The sequence below is a fragment of the Agelaius tricolor genome, unplaced genomic scaffold, assembly GCF_023055355.1.
Source record: "Agelaius tricolor isolate 1412-34295 unplaced genomic scaffold, bAgeTri1.0.p SCAF_29, whole genome shotgun sequence".
Classification (NCBI taxonomy): Eukaryota; Metazoa; Chordata; class Aves; order Passeriformes; family Icteridae; genus Agelaius; species Agelaius tricolor.
The window spans coordinates 8,673,206-8,698,840 of record NW_027269289.1 but is presented as its reverse complement, the minus strand read 5'-3'; the positions used below and the strand labels follow the sequence as shown (position 1 = coordinate 8,698,840).

General features: G+C 52.3%; 1 protein-coding gene across 2 annotated transcripts in view; it reads right to left on the bottom strand.

Moving 5' to 3' along the window:
- The window catches only part of BCL9L (BCL9 like), a 47,724-nt gene that overhangs the window by 5,613 nt on the left and 16,476 nt on the right, over positions 1 to 25,635 (bottom strand). Inside the window, exons 2-7 of one of the 2 annotated variants that reach the window (XM_071449586.1) lie at positions 7,893 to 8,256; positions 6,076 to 6,198; positions 4,677 to 4,887; positions 3,793 to 3,877; positions 975 to 3,366; positions 282 to 542 (exon numbers count right to left, since the gene is read on the bottom strand). In XM_071449586.1, the coding sequence (XP_071305687.1) occupies positions 282 to 542; positions 975 to 3,366; positions 3,793 to 3,877; positions 4,677 to 4,887; positions 6,076 to 6,198; positions 7,893 to 8,193 (3,373 nt within the window). In that variant the 5' untranslated portion in view covers positions 8,194 to 8,256. The remainder of the gene's footprint in view (positions 1 to 281; positions 543 to 974; positions 3,367 to 3,792; positions 3,878 to 4,676; positions 4,888 to 6,075; positions 6,199 to 7,892; positions 8,257 to 25,635) is intronic. The other variant, XM_071449587.1, reaches the window with a different exon arrangement.

The following is a 25,635-nucleotide window of genomic DNA, read 5'->3' as shown; positions in this document are numbered from 1 at the left end:
CTCCATGGGTAAAGGTAAAAACCTTCCAGGTCTTGTGGAAGAAGGATTCCTCAAGCCAGACCAGCTCATGTCCTTCCACCCAAGCCAAAAGTTGATGGACAGCCTGGGCAGAGGGCAGAGAATTGCACAGACCGTTACAAACAAGGGGAAATTTAAGCTATGTGACATGGCAGTCATGGGGAGATCAGAGTTCCTAATACTTTCTCCACCTGCTGCCTCAGGTCCACTGGCAGCCACAAGACAGTCTGACCCCTTGCAAGCCCACCTCCAGAAGTAGATACCTGACATACTTCCAGGTGGGAGCATAGGCCTGTCTGGCAGCAGCTCATCATCAGAGGTGGCGATGGTCTTGATGGCATTGTGGTAAAGTGGTGTGGAGCTGGGCATGGCATACTTGGACATCTGGGACATCATCAGTGAGAGGGGGTTCTGGGAAGGGGATGGATCTGGAGAGGAAGTAAAAGGCATGTTTGGATTCATGGTGCTAGAGGTGTTGCTGGCTGGTGCAGAAGAGCTGCTCCGAGGCCCAGAAGGGAGAGAACCTGCAAGAACGAGAGAGATCAACTTAGTATTGTTCACGTGCAATGGCTTGCTCCCACCAGAGAGCAACCCTGACCTCTGGTCACTGTGACCAGAGGAGGCTGCAAAGCACAGAGCTGGCACAGTGCAGCACTCTCTGGACTCTGAGAAGGCTCATGCAGAGACCCTGCTCCAGAGCAGTGACAGACTTCCACTGAAACCTGCCCCTGACTGCCCAGCACAGACACAGCGTTTGCTGCATGTGTCACAGATCTACCTGAAAAGGCCCTGTTTGGACTTCTGGGAAAACATACTTGCTCTGTGAGATGCAGAGCCAGGCACAGGAACACGGCTTCCTGTTCCAGAGAGAGCTTGTGGGCTGGAGAGAAACCCTGTCCACACACTCATCAAAACTAAGCACAGACATGCACTCGCACACAAGACACCCAGCATACCCTGCTCCAGTGCTCCGATGGAAGCAGATGAGTTCATATTGAGAGTCTGCTTGCTCTGGTTGACTCCTGGGCTGGGCATGGTGGCTTTGGGAGATGGCACCCAACCAGGGGAAGAAACAGCCATAGAAGGGGACTTCAGGCGGCTTGGTGAGCCAGTTGGAGACCGGACGTTGAGGGAGGAACTCATCACCTGGGGGGACTTGAGGGATCCAGACTGGTTTGAAGGTGGCATGCTGATCATCTGCGAGGGTGTCTGTGGGGACTTGAGACTGGCAGATGGGGAGGTGACCAGTGGCGAATGCACCTGGCTAAGGGTGGGAGACTTGAGGTGACCCATACTGGGGGAATTCATCTGGTTGATGTTGATGGTGAGGTCAGAGGGCCGGCGGCCCAGCCCCCGGGAAGGTGCTGGGTGCATGTTGGCCAGGTTTCCCCCTGGTGTGGGAGTGGGATTGGAGGCTGGAGGCAGAGGAATGTGGCTGAGTCTGGTGGTGCCACTGATGCTCCCAACAGACATGGTGCCCTGCTCAGGGCTAAACATGTCTGAGCCACTGCCCATCTCCTGGGGCAGGCTGGGATAAGACCCTTGCCCTGTCGAGAAGCCTTGCTGTCCTTGGTTGGGGAACTGTGAGGGAATCATCATTTTCTGGGGTCCCGTTAGTATTGCACCGCCATTGCCATTCTGAGCCCTAACCCTGGCCAGCTCCTCAGGGTTCATGCCCTGGTGGGTCATCATTTCAGCGCCCCTCATCTTCTGGGACATCATCATCTGCTGCTGTGGGGTCATCTGGACATTGAGGTTCATGTTCATGTTCATATTGACATTCATGTTCATGTTGAGGTTGCCAGGGCCCATGGGTGTGTCCATGTCCCGAAGGCCTGACTGACTCATAGGAGGGCTCAGCATCCCCCGAGTGCCTGCAAAATCCATTCCCATTGGGGCACTGCTCAGGGTCTCACCCGTTATCTGCCCAGCAAACATGGATGGATCCATCTGCCTGTGAGCCTGCATCATCCTCTCCATTTCCATGCCCTGGCTCATGGAGTTGTTGGATATCCCCATGGGCCTCTGCATTGCCACTGGGCGTTTCTCCATGAGCTGATGCCGCAGAATCTCCTCTCTGGCACGGGGATTCATAAACCTTTCTGGGTCTCCTTGCCCTGGTGGGTAGGGCAAGGTGCCTTGTGGAAAGTTCCCAGGGCCTCCCATAGGAGACATATCATCGCTCCATCCCATGCTGGGCCTGACTGGCCTCTGCAAGGCATTCATAGGCCCAAGAGCATCCAAGGGCATGTTCTGCATCCCTCCAAAGCCAGATACTCTCTGCATTTGATTCCCAGGGAACCGTGGGCCAGGGAAGGGTGGCCCTCCCCGCAGCTGCAGAGGATCCTGCACATCTATGGGTCCCCGCAGCTGGCTGCCCATCCCTGGTGGCCACTGCTCTCCAGGCTTGCTGTGGTAGGGTGGTGGAGGCCCACGCATCATCATGCTCCCCATCGACTGAGGAATCATGATCTCCTGCATGGGCCGGCCATGGATGCTGATCTGCTCCTCTTTCCGTCGCTTTTCCTCGTAGTACTCTTCCTGCAACTTCCTCCAGGCCACTTGCTCCGGTGTCAGGCTGTCCTGGTTCAGCCGCTGCATCATCATGTTCATCTGCTGTCCCATGTCAGCGCCAGGGTGGTGAGGCACCTCATGTTCCAGGCTGGGCCCACCAAGGCTCTGGGTCTGGGAGATCATGGACTGCAGAGGCTCTTCATACTTCTTGATGCTGGCAGGGGGCGCGGGGGGCTGGGCAGGGGCAGCCTGTGGCTGAGGGGCAGTCCCGCCCTCACCTGCATTTTGGCTGGACTTGAGGAAGGGCTCAGCCTCCCCACTGCGCAGCAGCAGACGCTCAATGTCTCTCAGGGTCTGCAGAGAACGTTCTCGGTGCTCCAGCTGCTCCTTTGAGAGCCCTTCTGAGTTCATGGTGTTCCTGGGGCCCAGGCCTGCCTGCCCATTCCCCGGCATCCCTGGGCCCTCTCCAAGGAGGCTGGAGCTGGGTGTGGCAGAGGAGTCCACTTGCCCAGGCTGCATGGTGCTGGCAGATGCAGTGGGCGTATTTGGATGGTTACTTCCAGGCTGGTTGTTGCTGCTATTGTTCCCCAAAGAGTTGGGAGTCAGATCTCTCCGGCCATCTTCACTTGTCCCTTCCTGAGGCAGGCTGCTGGGCGCAGGCAAAGGTGTTTGACTGATGGCCTGAGGTGGTGGGGCTGGAGGCTGTGGTGGGGGAGGCTGTGGCTGTGGTTGACTTGCTTGAGGAGCCAGTGGCTGGGACTGTGGAGTATTGGCAGCAGGAGGGTTAATTGGAAGTGGCTCAGCAACGCCCAGCACTTTAGGAGCAGGTGGTGCCTGGCAGAGAAAAGGGGAAGAAACTTGAGCAGGGAAAGATCCTAGGAAGGTATTCTTCCCTGCACCCTGCAGGAGACCTCTCTGTCCCAAAATGAAGCCTCATGGCAGTTCACCTTCATTCCTTGCAGGAAAAAAAAACGTAGGTACTACTACATGATCTAGGAACGCACAAGCAGGTACTTTGCACACGTGGCTGCGGGGGAACATGCCACGCCCCATCCCAAACTTATCACAGCTGACAACAGCAAGGACTTGTGCCAAAGAGATTTTGCAGCAAAGCAGCTTCCCACCCCACTGAAAGGGCATTCTGGCAACCCCTTCTTTCACAGCTGAGCCAGGGGATGGGGGAGAATGACCACATCAGACTGGAAGGGTAATAGTCGTCAGCATGTGAAAACAGGAGCAATTGCTTCACAGGTGGTATACCTGGTCTAACTTTGCCCGTGGGACATTCTGTTGATGGTAGGCCAGAATGGAGTCAGCTCGGCCCTGCAGGACAGCTTCTGCAGCTCTGGGGAGAGAGCACAAATCACTTGAGAACAGGCACTGCGCCCCATCCTACCCATCCAAGGCCCCAGCTGCCACCTCGTTATTCAATTCTACAGGAAGAAAGAAATCCCTAGAGGTAACCAAGAAGGGGGAATGTTCTCAGAGTCCGTGCATATGTCCTGCACAGCCTCCAGTGAGGATCTCCAACAGATGATCACTTGCTGTTCAATTTCCCTCTTCCAACATCCTGTGACAGGCTTTGCTTTGTGCCTACTGCCCTAAGGTGGTTGTCACCAAGATGCATTGGAATCTCCCACACTGAACCTGTGATACAGCAGAGCTCTAAAACTAGGCTAGTTTTAGCCTAGGCTAAACAGACTAAACTGACTTCTAAGAATCTATGGCTAAGACAATGCAGGACAGAAGAGAGGAATTGTGTGGAGAATACCATGTGTTACATTACACTCCCTGTCACACCCACCCCTTAGATACTTTCAAATCAGACCAGCAGCCCACACTGCTTTGGGAGAATCATTTTGTTGGATGCGACAAAATGGGCTCCATAGTGAGTGAAACAGAGTGCAGAGCCAGGCCTCACTGGCAGGAAGTGGGCATTTAAGTCCAAGTTTGTCCACCTGCAACAACTACCAGCATACCTCACAAACCCCAGAGGTTTCCCACTCTGTGCAACCAGAGAGACACAGATTTCTCCAGCTCTCTTGTGCTCAAGGGCTGCATGCAGCAGGCAGGTGTGACAAGGCCGGCCAGGTGTGGCAAAGCCAGCCAATACCAGTGGAGGAGGTGTGGGGTTTACCGCTTACGTGTTAGCAAGGTGCGTTGTAAAGACGTAAACAAACTGTGAATGCTGCTTCCCTGTTCCGCCGCCTCCGCCTCCTGCAGCCTCTGACCGCAAGCCAGGGGCAGCACCATGGGGCACGCCGGAAGCACTGCTCTCGCTCAGGTTAGGCAGCGGGTTGGACCCTGGGCCAAGCTGTGGGGCCGTGGACATCGCAGGATCTGCTACATTACAGCCTGCGGGAGCAGAGAAGAGGAGCTGCCGGGCGCTGCTGCGGGGCCGGAGCCCGCGGGCTGCACGGACGAGCCGCCAGCAGGCGGCAGCACCGGCCCGCCCGGCCGGGGCCGCTGTCAATCGTCAGCCGTTATTAAGTAGGATCCATAATTAATATTACTAAGCGCTGCAATTACCAGAGGCATGCCTTGCCTCCCTCTACCTTAACCCAGCTGGCTCCCTGCTCCCCCCTCCAGCTGTCTCTCCCCATCGCAGCAGCCTCTGCAGCTTGATCCTGCCACCGCAGCATTCACGCAGGAGACATCGCCGGGAACTTGGTGCGGGGACACGGGCGCTACCTCGTTGCCAGCCCCTGCCCTTGGGCAGCCCCACCGTGACGCATTCCCGCCAGGCAGATCTGGGAGCAGGCTGACCCTTCGGCACTATCCCTTCCCGCGCAGGCTGCACAGGCTGCAGACTGTGCCGAGAAGTGCAAGTGGATGGATGTTCCAGAGACAATGGCAACAATGCACTGGCAGGCACAGAGGCCACCCTCTTCTTGCTTTTCTACACGTTCATGTTCTCTTACAGAGAACATGGGCATCTCCTCGGGTCCCACAGGACCTTGCCCCATCTCTCAGATATTCTCCCTGTTACAGTTTGAAAGCAAAGTGAATTGTAGATACAAAATGTCAAAGAATGATGGTGCTTTTGGAAAACAGAGTAGACCTACAGCTCATTGTCCCAAAAAGAGCACACCTCAGGCCAGCTCAGCTCTGCCTGAACCACTGTCAAGAACCCAAGAGCCTCTTAACACTGAGCTGTCTTTACAACACAGCTGCAGAGAGAAAGGTGAGTGGCTTGGCAGAGATGCAGCTGCTGCAACAAGAGCAATGCACATTGCACTCTGGCTGCCACTATGACCAGGGCTCTGTACATGGCCAGAGCAACGTACAGCAGGGACATTCAACCTCGACACTTTTCCCTCCAGCATGCCTGTAGCATCTCCACAAAATAGGTCCAAGGCCTTACTGCATGGCAAGCATTCTCACAGCACAATGACCACCAACTGCAATGGGCCCCACAACACTCGGCTAAGTGAGCACACACAGGCAAAGCTAGAGGTGCCAGTGTCATCAGCCCTCCTGATGAGCCGTAGGAAGGACCTGGTTTTATTCAAGCTTCAGAGTGGTAAGGAGGCAGTGACTCACTGTGTGCACTGCTGATGGGTTTGTCGTCTTCCTCGCTGTCCGGCCCAGAGCACCATTCATCGCCACTGTATGGCTGCTTCCTTTCCAGCACACACCGTCGCTTACTGCGGGGAGCCACCTCACCTGCAAAGGGACAGGGCCAGCAGAGGTGCTTAAGGGGCTGAAAGGCTGGGGTCCTGCCCAGCTGGGTGCTGCGTGCTGGCAGTGCCAACCCAACCAGGATGCACTGAGCAGTAAGCCTTATGCTAACATCTGCCCAGCACTGGTTAAGAACCTGAAGCATCTGCTCAGTCTGGGCTCCCTGTCTTAGCAGCCAGATCTAGTGAGACTTCCCTGTGAGAGCCAAAGCTTCAGAATGAGATGTATTTCTTACCACCTGAAAGGAACCTATGCACATAGGATGTGTCTACCTGCAGTTCCAAACTAGAGAGCTTTGGATATTAACTGTAAATTTAAAGGGTCTGTGATTCAGCAATTAAAGGAGGGGAGGGCACATTCACATCCTTTGTAGGAACAAGAGACAGACTCTGCCCTTTGTCGACACCAATCAGGCACGGGCCTTCATGCTCTCTATAAACTTGTATGCTCCCTCCACGTGTCCACCCTCTCAGATGGGACTGATGCAGCTCAGAGAGGAAGTGGCTTGCCTAAAGGCACTTAGGGAGAGCAATCAGACACAAGATGAATAACTTCCAGTCGTGTGCTTTAACTAATGAAACGTTGTCGGGCCTTACTTTTTTTACATTGTCTTTTTTACATCATGACCATATTCACATGATCTGTCAGTGTATTAGGAACATAGGAGATTCGGACATTTCTGATCAGGCCATTTTAATAATTTTCCTGTGGAAGTGTGGTTACAAGACAGCTCTGGGATAAAACTGCAAATGCTTATGATCAGTAGTGTATGGTTACCCCTGTAACACTACGGGGAGAAAGCCTTCCCAGTGGCAGGAAATTCATTCAGGTATATTCTACCTGTTGTTCCATGGCACAGCTCTGGCCTAAGCCAGTCAGGCAACATGACTTTGACTGTGAAAACAAATCCGTAGGGCCACAAGCCAGAACTGCAGCTCTGCGTCTGCAGACTGGGTGTGAGTCTTGGTTGGAACCAAGGGCACAACTGGAATTTCTCCCCCTACAACCGTCTGTGAGATGCTCAAGTATCCCACACAGCCACTGAGCACAGAGCTTGATGGAATGCAAGAGGTTAGAGGGAAGGCTGATGAGGACAGGGTAGGCAAAGGGTTTAGAAACACTGACTCAGCCCTTTTCCAGAAGCCACATGCTGTAACACAAGAGTTATCCATTGCTGATGAAACCACAGAACTGTTCAGATTGTGACCCTTGCAGCAGTTCCTTGCTAACCATGACTGAGTCGTTGGGCAGCTGCAACACCACTAAGCAGCTCTCTACCAACAACAAGAAGATAGAAAACAACTCAGTCTCAAGTTAAAAGTTTGCGCATTGCACATGCAGGGGCATTTGGTGTTGTTTCAGTGAACCATGCTGAAACCATTGCTTGTTTCAGTGAACCATTGCTTAGATGGCCTCAGTAGCCTGTAAAAACCAGTGCCAGATTCTGGGTGTAACAAATGGTTTAGGGAATGAAATGCAAAGCAAATGAGAATTCAGCCACTCTAGTCCAAAGACTGCAGATGTGACAAGCAGTGATGCAAAGTCACACAGGCAGCCAGGACAAGCCTGAACAGAAGACACAGCAGAGAAACCAAAGATGCTCCCATCCCAAGTCCTGCCAGGATGTTTGTAGCAACTGAGAGGAGGACATGCTGAGGCAAGGTCTAGGAGAGCATTACCTTTTGATTCTGTGTCCTGTGATGGGGTGCTAGCTTCTCGCTGTTCTCCGGAGTCCACTGAGATGCTTCGTTCCCGCTTCACCTTGCCCTTCAAGGAGCTGAAGTTTGGGACAGTGTTCTGGCTGTTTTTCAGTCCAGAGTTGCCAGGGGAAATCTGAGTGGCCTTGCTGCCATGGCTGCCTGCCCCCACGCCCTTTGAGCCCAAGTTACAGGTGGGTGCTTGGCTCACATTGTGGTGCTGGGCCAGGGCACTGCTGCTGCCTGCCTTGCCATGGCTGGGCAGTTTGTTGTCAGGGTGCATTGGCTTGGCTAAAGCTTCCCACAGTGCCAGTGGAGGGAGCTCGCAGGCCCTTCAATCAGAAACCTGCAAGAGAAAAGAGCAGCAAGTCAGCACGGTGCCCCTCACACAGGTGCAGCTGCTGGGGGCACAGCACAGGACCAGTGCACTGGGGCTGTTACTTGGTCACAGGGCCAGACAAAGTCCATGGCAAGGCACAACCCAGAGCTGCTCAGGCTGGGAATTAGCCCTGGCCCCTTTGAGCAAAAAATCCTGCTCTGCAGTTACTCACATCATGACAAGCTGTAAACTCTCACCCAGGCATGGCAGACTTGCCAGTACTTCAAGGAACAGCCACAGACATAAGAGCCCTCATTTCCAAGGCCAAGATGAGAAATGGGTGCTCCATGCCAGCCTAGCCCTTTGGTGAGTAGAAGGATGCACAGAGCTATTTTGCAGGTGTTCCCAAAGACATCTTTGTGACCCTAGAGAGAAATTGAGTGCCCTAGTGTTTTCAGGAATCCCCTTTGCTGATAAGTAAGTTTCCTCTGTGCTGCAAAACACACAGAAGACAGCTAGACAACTGAGCAGACAGTCTTGACACAATCTTATAAAGGGAAAACTGGGACAGAGCAGGGGACAAAGGTTGAGGCAACCGAGAAGGAGGCAGAGAAGGGTTCCAAGGCAAGGACAGAGCCGGGAAGTGCAGACACTCATCAGACAAGCACTGCTTCTCCCAGGGGCCAGAGAGACAGTTCCAGCTCCTGCTTTAAGGCTCTGGGTGAGGGGGTGTCCACTTTAGCAGGAGCTTCCAGCCCAGCAGGATGATGCAATGTGCCACATACCTGGATGATGCTTTCATGCTCAAAACCCAGCTTAGCTACCTGAATAGCCCCACAACCTGAGGCAGAGTTTAGTAGAGAAGAGGAGGTTAGGGCAGAACACAAAGGTTTCTGGGCTGAGGGACATGCATGCAGCTAAGCAATGCTGCAGCAGCCCTCCTTGCAGGATCTAGTTGCTTTGGCAGAGTCTCATGCTCACACCTGGAATATTCCCCTTGGAACTCTGCACAGGCACTAGAGATGACTGGGATGCAGCTCTGTATCACACTGTGTATTCTGGAAGGCCACCACAAACCCTTGATCCAACACACAACCCTAATCCTGTCACAGTAGTTTTTACTTGTGGAAGCAGGAGGGAAGGAGAGTAAACCACATGTTCATGGAAGCTGAGGTATGACTCTGTTTGCTCACATCTGCTATATGCTTTGCATGACACCCCAACAATGCACCCAAGAAGCTTCCCTGTGCACAGGCTGAGAAACTTCCCAGCACACAAGGAAGGGGGTTGCTGTGGTCTGCTCCTGCCATTTGGACCATGCAGGCCAGATGCTGTGCACAGATTTCTTCTGCCATCCAGGGACAGGAAGCACCAGCTCCAGACCAAACTCCAGGTGTCTAGATAGTACCACAAGAGCTCAGCAGCACTACACATGCTGCTGCTCCTGGCTTGCTAAAGGTGAGCCTGGAGATGCCACTAGCAAAAGCCAAGAGCTTGCTGTGCCAGGGCAAATCACTGCACCTTTGCAAAGAAAGCAGAGTGAAGCACATTTGGCAGACCCATAATCCCCAAAAGATTGAGATCACCACAAGGGACAGGCTGCAGCCCATCATGCACTGTGAGGGAGTCCTGTGCTTGCAGAAAGGGTCTTCTCAGCACCTGCCTCCCTGCAAGCTGAGCCAGAGGCTGCTGGCATGCTATGCAAACATGTGGCACGGCTCGCCCAAGCATTCTTCCTTAGTTATGCACAGCTTGGCCTATCACTGCTTCCCAGCTAGGAGTTGTTAGTTGCTCCCTCCTCCTCCACCTCCGCCCCACACACCTCGGTGAGGGCTCTGCTCTAGCCTGGAGGAAGATGGTGAGCTATGGCGCTGATTAATTTTCACAGCACATAAGGGAGTTGCTAGCCCTTTAAGTGTCAGCCAGTCTCGCTTGCTCGCTCTTGTTCTCCAGAGACCTATTAATAGCAGCTGGAAAGATCACATCACTCTCTGGATATTTATACCCCTCATTCCACACCAGGAGAGATTTATGTCAGAGCTGCTGTCCCAGTGCCTGCCCAATTGCTCTGTCAAACCACTTGCAGGGGGAGGGGAGCTGAGTGGGGAAGGAGACACAAGAGAGGGCAAGCAGGGAGGAGGAGAAGGTCCATATGGCACAAGCTGCAGCATTAAGCACACAAGCTGCCTGCAGTCGCTGGCTGGCCAGCCACAGGGAGCCTTCAGCCCCACTGGAAGAGGTTGCTGCCAGACAGCATTCCAGAAAGCAAGCCCTGCAGCAGCTCCTGCTGCTGGTGGCCCAGAGGCCCTCCCCCACCTCTGCTTTGCCGCACTCACAACCCCTGCAACACTCTGCACCACAGTCCCGAGGGTCACAAACCCACAAGGCATTGTGTGGTTGCACCCGCTGAGGACGTGCTTCCATTTCAACAGGAGCTTGGGAGATCCAGGTCTGCCTGTGGCACATCTGCACAGGCATGATACTGTGTTTGTAACAGATCCCAAAATGCTTCACCGAAAATGTGAATGCTCAGCGGCACTGCAGCACAACCCTAGCAAAACCCAGCACGGTGAATACTTCAGGGAGGGAGGAAGAAGTCTGGGGCCTTGAAAAGCCCACACCTGCAGAGTCCAGAGATACACCTCCTGTCCCCCTGGTTCTCAAATGAGACTGCATGGAACACACACCTCGATCCCAAAGGACCTGGCAGTTGCCATGATAAAACGTTCAGGCACTGCCTGCAGCGTGGATGAGCCTCATCAGCTGTGAGGTTCCTCCAGAATGTAACATTTGGGGGGCACCTACCTTCTTTCTTTATTTTGGATTAGGCTGCTGCTCCAGGGAAGTCATTCAAAACCTTGCCTGAAGCAGGATGGAAAGCTACCCTGGGCTGACAGAGGGACCTGCCTAAACTTTGGAAAACCTTCCTCTTCTAGTGACCACTCACAGGGATAACACTTGCCTCACAATTCCTAATGGGACAAATGCCAGAAGCAGCTGCCTGAAGATTGTGCTCTGCTTTCAGGAGTAGCAACAGCTGGATTCTGTTGCAGATGGATAGCAGGGATCCGCCTCAGCCTCTTATCTGTCTGGCCGCAGCATGACAACAGGCATCTCGACTGCTGTAAGCTCCTTCCCCACACCCTGAGAACTCAAACTAGATTTGAGCAGGCGTGCTATACATCTGGGCCACAGAAGATAATTAACTAGAAAGTAGATACAGTGACACCAGGAGACAAACAATTCAAAACATCTTGAAAAGAACATGACAAAAAGAAGACTGCACAGAAATCTGTCTTTCTCGGCAATTTAGACACACCCACTCCAGCTTGGTAGTTTTAAAGACAATAGCAAACTTAATTCCCAGTCCTGGTTTCTGCCCCTGGCTACCACCAATCCGAAGCAAGATGCCTGGGTTTTGGGTGCCTTGATTCCACCATCATTACACAGGGGGACAACCCAGCCAACCTCATGCAGGGAAGGAGGCTTTCAAGGCACAGCAAGTATCTGTTGAACAAAGGGCTACATCCAAATGCAGACAGTGTTTGCACCTGAAAAGTCACAGCTTTAATCAAAGGCTGGGACTTTAGTAGACAAGAAATCTTGAAACAAAACAACATTAACTGCTTTCAGGAAGTCTCCTCCAGTACAGCCTGAACAGCAGCAGAGGGAGAGGAGGAGTAAGCTCTGGGCAGGAGAGACTGGGCTGACATATTTGCAGTCTGGGAACCCACCCCCGCTGCATTCCCGGAAGACTTTTTCTGGTGAATCATGCTCCAGCTCTCTCCACAGGACGATAATGTGGATTCCCAACACAGCTGCAAAGATGAGGAGCCCACCCCTGCCACCAGCCTTGCAGCTTCCACATCTGGGAGTTGGCTGGCATTGCTGCTGTGCTATCCCTCTTGGAAGAAGGCACAAGAGAGGAAGCCAGGACAGCAGAGCCACGATGATTCAAAAAGGAAGGTGCTTCACCACACCTCCCTCCCATCAGATGCTGGGAAAAGCTCTTGTGAAACTCAGAAGACTACCAAGTTGAGTACACACAGTGGATACCAGAACCCAGCCCTCTGAGCTGTGCTCCACAGCTCACAAAACCCAACATTCAAAACAGGTTGTGACACGGTGATGCAACACACAAAGTCATTGAACCCTTCTCTGCCAGCCTGTCCAGGAAGTAACAAAACCAGATTACTATTGCAAACACCCTCTAAGTACATAATCTATGCTGATAACCACCCAATCACTCACTACAAGATGCAGTCTTGACCAATCCAATCCAAATCCCATGGACACCACCACAAACTCATGCTGAACACCTTGGCTTTGGAAATGAGAGGTCCTAAGCAAGCTGAAGGGCTTCTTGAAGAAAGACATTATGCAGAGAACAGCAGGAGAGACTCCAGAAACCCACTGCTCCTTCGTGACATACTGTGCACTCCAAATCTGGATGAGATCCCCAGCACATGACCCAACATCTAGATCCTAGATTACCAGTCCTCCCAGGGTTAACAGCAGAAGGGGTTGAACACCTCAAAAAAATACCATACTACATCAATAAAGTCAGTGTATTTCATGAAGGGAAAGACTACTACAAACTTTCCAGAAGTGAGATTTCTGAGGTGTGAGACCCTTGAATCATTTATGATTTGAGAGAAGACCAGAATCAGAAACTTGAGCTTTCCCATGCAAAAATCATTGTTTCAAAACAATAATTTTCACAAGACCATTCAACAGGTTTTGAGTCTGTTTCAGTGAGAAACAAACCCCTCAAAACCAGCAGTGAAACAGCATTGCTGTCAGCCAGCCAGCTCCAGCCAAGAGTCGGGGGGGGGGGTTCGAACACCCAGATGAGCCTGAAACCGACCTGAGCCCAACAAGCACAGCTGCAAGACAATCCAAGACAATCCACTCTACAGCAACCAGTGACTGCAGGACCATCCCCCCGACCCCAGTAGGGGAACACCTGCCCGAGAGTGTTCATCACCAGCAACAACAGCTTTAACTCAGGCTGCTGCTGCTAAAGGCATTCTCATTTAAGCTTTGCTTTGGCCAGAGAGACTCAGACACTTGAAGACAGGGAGCTCTACTGGGCAACTCTGCTGACAAGGGTCATCTGTTTTGAATGTGTCATGAAATTATCTCACCCTTATATTATCAGACTGATAAACTAGAGAAGCCCTTTTTCACTCATATTTATTTCTTGGATCCTTCTCATGCCCTTTCAAATGGCAGAAAAGGTGGTGCCCTCGACAGGTGTATGGGAGGGTTCTACAAGACCTGCAGAGAGAATCTAGTGCTCTTTTGAATCCTAGCAGTTCTTGAAGTCATTTTGGCAGGCCCTGCTGATCTCCTGTCATTTGGAGGTGTCTTGAGAAAGGTGAATTTCTGTGGGGCTACTTGGCCACAAGTCTCAAAGGTCTTTAGTAGAACAAAACCTCACATTCATGTTCCCCTCCACCAGGAGACACATATCCCATGTAACGTGGGTGGAAGCTGAGGCTCAGAAACAGCAAGGTGAATCAGGAATGCCATTTGCTTTCTGACCAGCACCCTACAACCTCTCTCCTGTAACAGCTTCAGCCCAATCAGGGTTAGAAGACCTCTTCTAGCCCTTACTTGTCCCCCTAGTTTAACAGTTTCTCCCACTCTTCTCCTTACTGCAGCACCAGCCAGAGCCTGGTTTCCTATCCTGTGCTGAGGGAGTTTCCAGGTCTAACTTTAAATTTGCAGATCCTTCTAGCTTCCCAGTTCAACTAGTGTATTCCCTACAGAAACCCTGCATGTGCCAGACATCACTCGACAGTCACATGTGGCTCCCCCTTGGGATGATAACAAGGAATTGGCTCATACCATGGCTAGTGCATCTTGCTAGGGATGGGTCAGCAAGAAACCTGCAGGGAGCTGCAGGTGCCCCACACAGAGGGCAGAACAGCCACCTGTATGCTGCAGCTTGGCAGACTGCAGTCCAGTAACAGAATCCAGTAGGTCAGGAAGCAAACCCAGAAATCTCTTCCAAAGGTACTGCTGCTGCTCAGGGAGCTTCAATTTCCTCTGAGGCAGGATCTCATCTTGCAGTATATGAAATCTGGCCAGGAACATGGGCTACTGTGACAGCTGGACGCCCCCACGCAGCCTTTGGCTGTGCTGGGATGCACAAAGACAAGCTCATCTGTACATGAATGGAGCAGTTTCCCTTCTGGCAGATAACACCACAGGCTGCTATGCAAGGCCACAACACAGACCTCCCTGGACATCTGCTACATGGGATGAAGAGACATCCTCAGGCCCCGTCCACTGTGTTTGTGCACTGGGGTTACTGGGACTGGGCAAGTAATGCTAAAAAGCCTAGCCAGTGAGCTGTGCCTCACACTGCCTCTACTCTCTTGAGCAGCAGGGCTCACAGCTGAGACCTTAAGCCTCCACCTTTTCCACAAGAATCGCAAGGGAGACAAGTCTTGCCTAAGGTCACACATGTCAGGTAAATAGCTGATGTAGCTGAGCCTATGAGGACAGCCTTTCACCTGCATCTAGGATTCAGTAACTGCTTTAGGATCCTTTAGCAATAACAAAAGAAGTCCGCAATGCCAGTAGTGTTCAGGACTGGAACCCAGCAATGCCAGAACTTCCTGAGGAGCTTCCAAGCTTTAATGCAACAGTTTCTGCTCTTTTTGTTTTTTTTTACAAGAAAGTCTCTTTGCAGGGCTCTGTGACAGACTAGCCATCGTCAGCAGGCAGGGCCATCACATTGGCAGCCTTCTCTGCCCACCTGTCTCCAAGCCAGAGACACAAGGGTTCCTGAGCACTGCAGGGTCTGCTGCCTATGGCCGGTCCAGCCTCATGCCGGCTGTCCAAAAGCTTCACATGCTCTGCGTGCCCCACCTCCGGGCCCGAGGTGGAGCCTATGGGACGAAGCCACTAGGTGTCACCGTCAGCCAGGGCATGCAGAGCCTGGCCAGGGCTGAGCCCGGGCCAACTAGCGGCACTCCCGCCCGGGCTGGGGCACGGGGTGCGCACCCGGAGCCCCGGCTTCCTTGGCTCCTCAGCCCTCAGCCAGGGCCTCCGCAGTGTGCTGGGGAGCAGAGCCATGCACCACATCCCTACACTCTTTCAGATTAAAGCTGCATGGAGATGCCTGTTGCACACTGCAAGAGAGGGCTGGACATCCACCTTGCAGAAAATCTCCCTGAAACACTAGCTCTCCCTCTGAGCAAGCTCAGATCACTCTCCAGCCTGAAGAATGGCACAGTCCTTGCAGGCAGGGTCCCAGCAGGAAACCCTTGTGGCAGGGACTCCCCTCCCACCTCTCTCAGTGCCATGCACCCCAACTGCAGCCTGCTGTACCACCAGCAGTGCAACAAGTTTGTTTGCCTTTGAGGAGGGTCGTGGCAGAGAGCTGGGGAAGAGCTGGACTCTTCCTATGCCCAATCCTGGAACTACATACAACATACAAAAGATACACCTGGACAAAAGGAAGAGGTTTGGAACAACTGCAGGCCTGCAAATTGCCTGGATTGCAGCACCATGTCTGTGCAACTGGGCACACGCATGTGTGTACCCCAGCACACCTGGGGAGGGGGAGCTGACCGAGGAATGTGGGAAAGAGGGGGAAGCAGGGTGGCTGCCCCAACACCTTGCCCCCACACTGCCCTCTGCCAGCCTGGACTGTAGAAGAGATGCAGTGAGCTGCTGAGCACTCCTCCAAGATTATAAATACCAGGCCCAGCAGCAGCAAATGCTGGGCTCTATAATTAAACCACGACTGAGGTCACTTCCTTTTCCCAGCAGCTCCCTCCAGCCCCCACCCCCTTGCCTCGTATTTGCATGCCATCATGACTAAGGCACATCAGGGTGTAAGGTCATAGGGAAAGCAGCTATGCAACTACCTCGCAGGAAATTCCACCCTGGGAAACCTTTCACCTTCCCCAGTGCAGAGAGGATCAGCACAGGCAGCTGATCCTGCAGCTGAGTGGTGGCAGCTGCCTGCAAAGCAGTACTGGGACTACAGTGTTGGGCTGAAAAGGGAGGCAGAGACCTCGAGGAGAGGGGAGCCACTGCTCCCCATCTAGCTTTACCATCAGAGTCTGGGCTAGCACTGATCTGGAGAGGTTAACCCACTGTGCACCCCAAGACAGCAGCTGCTCTGCCTCCTCACCGTGCTTCACCTTTACCCCCTCGATACATAAAGCTGAAACTTCCCCAGCTTCTGCCACTCGACAGGTGCAAAAAAGCAGCACAGCCTTCCCCACAGATCCAGTCCCGATTCTCAGGAGCTATTCTGCCCTTATGCAAACACTCACGCAACTCACAGAACTCCTCCAGAGACACAGTGATCTAACCCTGGCCAGGCCTCCAACCACCCAAAAGGAAATAGGCAAAAAGAACTAGGAATTGCCCCATCTCACTAACTGCATCCTTCGGGGAGGCAGTGAGCCCTCTGTAGCAGCAGATGTACAACCACAGATGGAGAAAGGCCCGGAGGCAACCTGCCCTGGGGCTCTTCCCACAGAGCCCCTCTTCCCCACCAGAGAAGAGACATCTTATTAACTTACGACTGGCCAAGTGGGCAAGGGCTTCTGACATTCCTCCAGCTCTGAGGTTTGCAGGAGGCTTTGGGGTTTGCAGTGGTCCTTGTGGCCAGAGGTCAAGTGCCCAGACTCAAGCAGATCAAGCTCTGAAGCATTGTTTGCACTAGGTACATAGCTGGGGTCATCAAGTGCTCACAACTCAGCCCTTGGCCCTCCACAGTTAACTCTAGTTCTGCCCTTATTTAAGAAACAGAACATATTAAGGAAAGTTATTGCAACAATGAAGACCAGATTACAAAGGAGGGGAGAAGAGTGCAAAGGCTACTGAGTGGGAGGAAATAAGAGATCTTTTGGGAGCAGGACGGCCGTTTAAGTAATGATGTAAATAAGTTATCATCGGGGTTTGCAGAAGAACTAGTTGGTGACTTTCACAAGGTATCTATTAGTTTTCAAAGTCCTCAGGTGTTTGGATTACCGAGCCAATTCTCCAGTCTCTGAGCTAGCATGAGATTCATCGGGGTTAACATCTCTGAAGACTGACACCCAGAAAGTTTCCTTTACAGAGCCTTACCATGCTATTCAAATGCCTCTTCCTCTCCCTCGTCCCATGGATTCTGGAGAGGAAGTTTGTGACAGAGCAGGGGTGCTGAGGCAGCCCTATAACCCCTGGAATCAGCTGATCAGGAAACACACATAGCAGAAAGCTGTGGGGAAGCACAACTGCCATCAAAAGATGGACAGTACAGAGCAAGCGAGCAGAGTGGGACACGATCGCCCAGCTCCTTTGGCCGGCGACAGGGTACTCGTTGTCCTCTTCAGCACACGGATATTGTGCTTTGGCTCCGAGCCTGCACCCGCAGCGAGGCACGCCTGTGCCCTCCAAGACTCTGTCTCCACAACAACAGGAACCAGAAGCCACAGCAGACCCCAGGCAGCTCATTGGCCCGAGATCACATTACAGGACAGGAAGGAAGAAGGCACTTTGATCAGTCTGGAATTGCTTTAAACAGGTTCCACATCGATATCTCAGCCACTGGAATTAACCCCCCACCACCCTAAATGTCCCATTCCTAAAGACATGTCCTGCTCCAGCATGCACATCGGGGCCCAGGCAATCCAGCCACTGGCAGCTGCTCCCAAGGAAAGGTCATGGCAGAAAGCAGCCTAGAAGAAGGCAGAGAGCCTCCCTATGCCTTGCCAGAGGAAATCAAGGCTCAACGGGGCCCTACCTCTCTGGTGTATGTCTTTAGCACAGGCACATGCTAGCTGTCCTCAAAACAGCAGCAAGAGGCAATTTTAGAGGCAGCTGGCGGAGACAGGCTGGTGCTCTGCTGCAGCTCCCCTCCTCACACTCAAGGGCAGTGGGAGCTCCTCCACCGGCCTATGGGACCTCCTGCCCCATGCATGCCCATCCTACAGCCTACTCCTAGCAGGCAGAGGGTTAATGATGCCCAGGGAGCTGCAGGAAGCCTCTTCCTTGCCCTCTCAGGAACAATGGAGCCTTTGTGGGAGGCTGGGCAAGTGTGGGCAGATCCCAGGACTGGCAGTTACCCAACTGGGCACGTTGTTCCTGCCAGGTTCTCTCTCTGCCTCCTCAGGTAGGAGGAGAGCGGGTGGCTGCCAGCCCTTCCTGCGGGCCCTGGAAGAACACTGGGCAGCCCAGCCACAGAACACCACGTCAGCGTGCCCCGTGGCCCCGCCAAGCAACCTCGCTCCTACCGATATGTCTGGGTACAAAACGCAGTCAGACAGCCACAGACACAGAGCTGCCAGATGACAGCACCATGCAGCAGACCAGACTGTGAGCTGGCTGAGCGCTGCCAGCACTGCCAGCTTCACACCTGGGTATCCAGCAGGATCAGCTGTGCTTTCGGGATACGTGGGGGGACGGGGGGAGGTGCTGCAGCAAGCAAAAGCAGTTTTTCTCACCATAAAGCCACATTTTGATTGTGGGTGCAAGTGCTGACCTGGGACCAAAAGCTTCTGGGAAAACTGAGAACTCCTCCATGTGACACACAGGCAAGCAGTGAGAACACAACTGTGTGTGGGGGGACTACAGTGACCGATTTCCAAGCCCCCGCAGTCTGAAAGCGGAACGAGTAAGCAAGGAAGCAAGCAGCTCCAACATACTCCTCCTCTCTACAGATCTGCATCTCCCATGCCCAGCAGATCAGTGTACAGAAAACTTGGGGATGCTCTGAATTCACACTCTCAAAGCACAGAGCTGATCCCCAAGGCAACACGAGCACTCTACGTCACACTCCCAGACCTTCCAGCAGAGCTTCATGCCCCCTTGGGCATGGAATCAGGGTACACAACAACAAACCCAGCTCACTGAGGCATACACTGAGCATCTGTACAAAACCTTTGGCCAAGCACCTGACTCTGGACAAATAGCCTGCCTTAGGGCTGCTGCATGCCACCTCTAACATAGGAAATGCCTCTGGCTGGTTCACAGGCGATGCAGTGCAAAGACAAGTGGAAAACAGCCCTATAAGACTCAGCACTGCCTCCCTGGAATCTCCATGCTAGGCACAAGCTGACAGGCAGAGAGCAGCTCCAAATATCTGGCTTAGCTGAAGTCCCAACAGAGGAAAGGTGCAGCCCAGGTGCATGCCATGTGTGCCACTGTGCACAACCACCGCAGTTCAAACCCTACAAGATCAAATGCCTGTGATCAGTTACGAGGGAGGAACATCCTTTTCCACTTGATGCTGCAGCTGCATCCCCCATCTCACAGCAAGACTCAGTCTTCCAATTTTTAGGAGCACAAATACAGACCATCATTCTTGGACCTAGCAGCACCAACTCTGCCAGTAGCAACCACTTCTGTTTCTTTTTTATCCAGTCCCAGTGCCCTGCACTAGATCCAGAAGTGCCGCTGCTCCCTAATTTTGCCAGAGGCACACTGAAAAGCAGCTTGAGCAGACTCACACAGCTCCCCAGGTCTGCACCCCAGTTCATCCTTCGCTTTCAGAGCCAATGTCTTCTTCCCTGCAACTCTCAGATAACTGCTCTGTCAGTTCTTTACATGTCCCACCTGAGGGCATGGCTTTCTTCCTTTTCCCCGACCACTTTCTCCCATGTCTGATACTCAGTTCTGTGAAGGCCACTTCAAGACATGCCAGACAAGTTAAATACAACACTACCTCAGACCCCAAAAGGGAGGCTAGATGCTCTCAAAGAAAGGACTGCAAATAGAGCTGTCACTGCAAACCTGCCATGCGCCTCACTTGGCAGCCAGTTCTGTTCAACAAAGCAGCACAACCCCCAGATGAGTTTTGCTCTTCCCTAAACGCTCAAGCACAAGAGTCCAAGATGAGGGCAGGTAAAAACATTTGATGGATCTGACAGGGCAGGGTTTAATCTGTATCTCTTAAGAAGATGGCAGTGCCTGAAAGAAAACAGAGTATCTGCTTCCAACAAGGAAAAGGAAGAATCTGGATAACCTTTTGCTAAAAGAGAAAAGAAAAAAAAAAAATAGAAAAAAAAAATCAGGGCAAGAGGGACAAAACAATCTTTGTCCTCATTTTGCTGGTCACGCAGGCATGGGGCAGCCGCAGTACCCGCTGCCCCAGCTTGGTCAGCAAATAATAACCACAACCAGCCCATTTTCACTGAGGTTTATAGAAACCAGGCTCCATGGTCTAGGGAAAGCTGCATCCTCTGAGAAAGAGGTAGAGCATAGATGGGATTTCCAGACTACACTGATAATCGGCTCACAGAAACCAGATAGGACAGCACACCCTCAGAGGTCATCACTTGGCTCTACCATGTTTGCTCCAGATGCTGTCCCTTTAAACATAGCTCCAGAGACCACACAAGGGTTAAATCTGCCTATAAATATCTGTTCTCAGCAGGGCTGCTGCTCTGAACCCTCCAGCCATCTGTTCTAGCTTTCCCCCATCTAAGACTCTAACATCTGAAACATGCTTACAATTCTTAGGAGTGCTCCCAAAAATAGACCAGTGCCATGGCTTAGCTCTGTTGCCAGTGTCTGTGAGCACAGGAGCATGTATACTGGTGCCTGTGCCAGCACAAGCCAGGAGTCATGCAAATATGAACATGTCTGCCTCTATGACAGCGAGCAGGCCTGCACCAGCATGGGTCTGCGCTGGCGTGGGTGTGCCTGCTTAACTGCAAATTCATGTGAATCCGCACGAGCGTGTTCGTGCTGGTGTCAACCTGTGTCTGTACACGTGTGCATGTCAGTCCCAGCGCGTGGGCGTGAGAGAAGGTGGAAGCCTCTCTGCTGGAGGATGTGATGGAAGTCCTGCCGTGCCTTCTTCCTCGGTGGACAGCAGCGCTGCAGGACACAGCCAGGCACCTCTCCTCCTGCAGCCCAGTCCTGCTTGGCCTCAGCAAGAAGTCCCGCTGCATCCAGGCCCTGGCACTCCAGTCTAGACAGGGAGCCTACCCTACAGCACGGCAGGGAACAGAGGACACCAGTTCTCTTGTTCAGTGCTTGGCTCGGCAAATTCAGCAGTCCCACCTCTGGGCACCAGAACCTCACTGCGAAAGCAAGTGAAGCCTGAAATGTGTGAGGCCCAGGACACACCACCCTGCTCACATCCAGCTGCAGCTTGCAGGATTTTCTCAAACACTCCAGAGAGAACATGGGCAAGGTTGCAGTTGTAACAGTTTTGGAGCAGAGTGGGCTCCAAGTCTCTCAATAGCTCTTTCCAAACATCCCAGACATGAGTGGATTCACCCTTCTGACTGCCAAGGCCATTAGCCTCACTCCACATGGGCAAATCCAGGAGACAACAATCATCTTCATGGTCAAATGCAAAACAGGAAATGAGCTGTCAGCTCCCAGATCTGGACATACCGTCCAGGAGCAGACAGACCATTCTCCTGAGCATCCTCAGGACACAGCACCTGCTCTGTGCCAAACAAAGCTCATTCTCGAACTCCCATTATACACTGGAGACCATCACAAAGAAGCTCAGCCCGCGCTGCTGGCCCTGCTGACACCACATTGCAGGATGATGTACATGCACGGCCTCAGGGAGGGGACATGCAGTGTACATCCTCAACAGAGTGACAACAGCCCGAGGATGAGACAGCAGCTACAATTTCATCTCTAACTACTTCCACAAGAGTGATTTTCCCCCAAGTAAAACTACAGACAAAGCTCCAAACACTCAGTGCCTGGTTGGGCAGGACAGGGCTTTTTCAGAGCGCTCCAGTTCTACCAGCCCCTGTACCCCAGGGTGATGGCAAACACCTGCCACAACACAACACAGCACACGTGGTGCTGAGCATCCTTGTCCAGCACATGCACACACAGAGCCCACGGGCAGGTAACACTGTGGGGGCTCCCCCACAGCTGCCCCCAGAGGGATGGGCCAGCAGGAGGGACCAAGCCCACTGAAGCGTCATTTGCCTTTTTTCCAGAGTGCATTCAAAAAGGCACCTGACAAGTAGGAAGGTCGGAAGGCAGAAAGTACATACCACCACAGTTTTACTCAGGACTTGCCAAGCTGCCCATTGCCTTTCACCCCTCTGATGTACTGGAGATAGCCAGCTAACTCCAAGAACTATAAGCAAGACTTCTAGTGAAGCCTAAAATGTAGGTTCTCCTTCAACTCAGGTGACAACAGAAATGGAAAAGAGCTTCATATTCCAGCTCTTTATTTCAGGCTTTGGCAAGGAGATGACCTAGGAAACAGTCTCAGCAGACTGAGTCAACACAGCTGTACTCTGAGAGAAGAAAAAAAACCCCATTGATTCAGGTATTGATTTGCTGCAGGAATTTGTGTTTGTTTAGAAGTTTGCCCATGGGTCAGACCTTGTTACAAGCATCTTTCCTGGTGATGAGGTTAGAAACAGACTGTGCCAAACTCCAGTCACCTGCCTGGGGAGCAAAATGCAAGCAAATCTGGAAGTTAAGTAGTCCCTCAGGGATGCTTCCCTCCTCCACTCCCTCAACTTTAAAAACCATGCTGTTGGGTGGAGGAACACCACAAACAGCTGTAAGACAGCACCAGCACTTGGAGGAGTCCAGCTAGGGTGTAAACAGAGGGGCTGAAGGTCAGGCAGTTTATCAGAAGTTTCAGATCATGAGATGGAAAGGATTTAAACAGCAGATCCATTTCAGGATTATTTTCCCCACCCCTATCTGTCAGAAAGAGCACTGGGATTTTGAGATCCCCACAGGTTTGCAATTCAACCAGGCAAGGACTGAAAAATGAACCAAAACTGAACTGACAAGTCTTATTTCCTTCTCTCTGGCAGAACCAAAAGGTTAAGTACCAGGATCAAGTAGACATCCACTAACAGAGACCATTACCAAAAGCACTGCACACAAAAAGTTCCTGTATGGGGTCAGGTCCCCAGTGTGCTCCATGTTTGGTGGAAAACAATAGTGTCCACTTCAGTACCTGGCCACAAGTGTCAGCAAACTGCAGACCACTAGATTCTTTTCCAACCATTCCTCCTCCTCTTCTGCCTTGCATGATTGCTGAGTGAATGACCACAAATCAGTTTAAGGAAAAAGGGTGGCTCTGTCAGGCACAGTGATTCCAGAGAGACACTCAGGTATTGCTAAAAAGCTCTCCTCTTCCCACACCTCATCAAGCCTATGGGCATAAGCTCTTAAAAGATGGGAAAGGAAAGAGAAGTGATGACAGACTGAGGACTAGGCGCTAGGCTGGAGATACATCCCCAGTGTTCTCCTGACCTGAAAGCTCCCCTTACCGCTCAGCAAGTGTGCAGCATCCATTACCCTCTGCTAATTTCCAGCCCCAGAAATCTCTGCCAACACCAGGTCGCAGCATCGCTTCTCGTTTTTCCTCACCTCTTCTGAGGTGGGGGCACAACTCCATGTCCAGAGACATACATCTTGGGGAATAACAGAGCTGTCATTCCCCTCATGTCTACATTCCCCACGTGGCAAAGATGCTCAGCCTTACCAGCAGCTTGTGAGTACCTTTCCCCACTGTGTTCTTAAGCCTTTGTCCATCTTTCAGTTCCTTTCATTTCAACAGAGCAAAATATTGTGAAGGATTTACTTTGCCTTTTAACATTTCTTAGCCCATGACATCCTTGCTAAAATAAAAAACAGTAAATCAGTTCCTCCCCTTCCCCACTTTTGCTGCCTTGCAAGTATGTCCCGTGATTAAGTTGTGAGATATGAGAGAGGAAGCAACAAACTAGTTCAGACCAACGTGGGTATCCTCAGCTACTTGGAGGCTCACAGCAGGCAGCCAGCTGCTTACTCTCATGCAGCCCCCTTGCTGAAGTACACAGAAGCCAGTCAGACTGGAGAATTTGCTGCATTGTATGCATTTGAAATAGCAAAAATCAGCATAGAAATTAAGAAAATCTGTCTCTGAAGCCAACTGGACAATTTGCATCTGAAAACTTCTCGCTGGAGGAGCCTCCCTTATTTACAGCTAAGTTTTATTTCTGTGGGGTGTCACATGCAAGCTGGGACACACACTGAGATTCCATGACTTGCCACGATCTGTCAAACAGTTCAGGCTGGAGCTAAGGCTTGCCACAAGGAAGGAGCAGAGTGAGTACTTAGATCACACCTGCTTCACCGCTGCACCATCTCCTCTCCACCCTGAGAATGGGTAACAAGGCTGCCCATATATGGGGCTACAGAATTTGGATGCCCAGAAATTTAAGATGTTGATACCCAAACCACAGGCCACAGCAAGAAAACCACCCCTTGTGCTTCCATTCTCAGGATACATTGTGAGCAGCCCAACAGCATGAGGTGCTCGAAACCTGGCCAGCTGCCCATGCAGACTGCCATCAGAGCGGCCAAACACCCCTGGTTCCCCCCAAAGCGTGTCTTGGCCCTCTACAAGATGTTGGCTATTCACACAGGAGTTGTTGGCTCCCATCTTCCCCATGGAAGAGACAACTTCAGGGTACATTTCAACCAGACCATCCCTACACCAACAGCAGCCAGGAAAACACTCAGGAACCTCACACAGCTTCCTGCCCCCTGAAAGCCAGCCCATGTCCAGCATAGCTTCTGGGTGTCAGGGTCCAAAGGAGACTTGACTCTCAGCTCCCATCCTCCCAGGCCAGGCCTGCATGGCCTTGGGCAAGGCACTTCACCTCTCTAATTGCCTGTAAGACAGCAGATGCTGCCATCAGCCCGCAAAGGCCTGAACGCAGCAGGGAGCTCCCTCTCCTCCCAGGCAGCATCACTGTGAGCAGAAGCAAGAAGGCAAAGCCAGGCTGCCCTCCTGTACCTTCTCTCCCTAGCCTGATTCTGAAAATAAAAGCCAGCTTCCATTTGTCCCAGCCCCAAGAGAGAAGGCGGCAGAAAGAGGTTTGTTGTAAATACATGAAACTGTCGCTAAGTGAAGGAGAAAAAAAAATCCGGGGGGGAGGGGGGGTGGAACAAGGGAGGGGACAAAACCGCATTTTTACTTCTGGTGGCCAGCCAGCTGACTGACTCAGCCAGTTTGGTTGCTTGCCATATAGATTTAAAAACAAAACCAAGCCTCGGAGAGAGAAGGGGGTTCGGATGAATGTGCTTTTTTCTTGTGTTTCGAGTAAATCCTAGATGAGCCCAGGATATGTTTAGTAAAATGGCTTCCCTGCCTCACTGTACCCAGGGGTGCAGCACAGCACACGGCACAGCACAGGTCTGCCAGTGCCAGTGCAGTGTGAGACTCCAGCTAAGGCACTTTGCTCCTGGCTAATCACTGGGTCTGAAAGAGAAGTGCAGTGAAAGCCCTAAGGCTCCAGGGCTACCCTCAGAGCTGGTGTCCTGCAGTCACCTCAAGGGCTAGGGTCTTTGCTCTGGGTCCCCAGACATATGTCACATGCCTGATGGGTGGCATGGCCAAGGCTAAGATGACCTGCTCCATTCAGTGTGTCCTGCATCTGCTGAGAAGAGGGCTGTAGA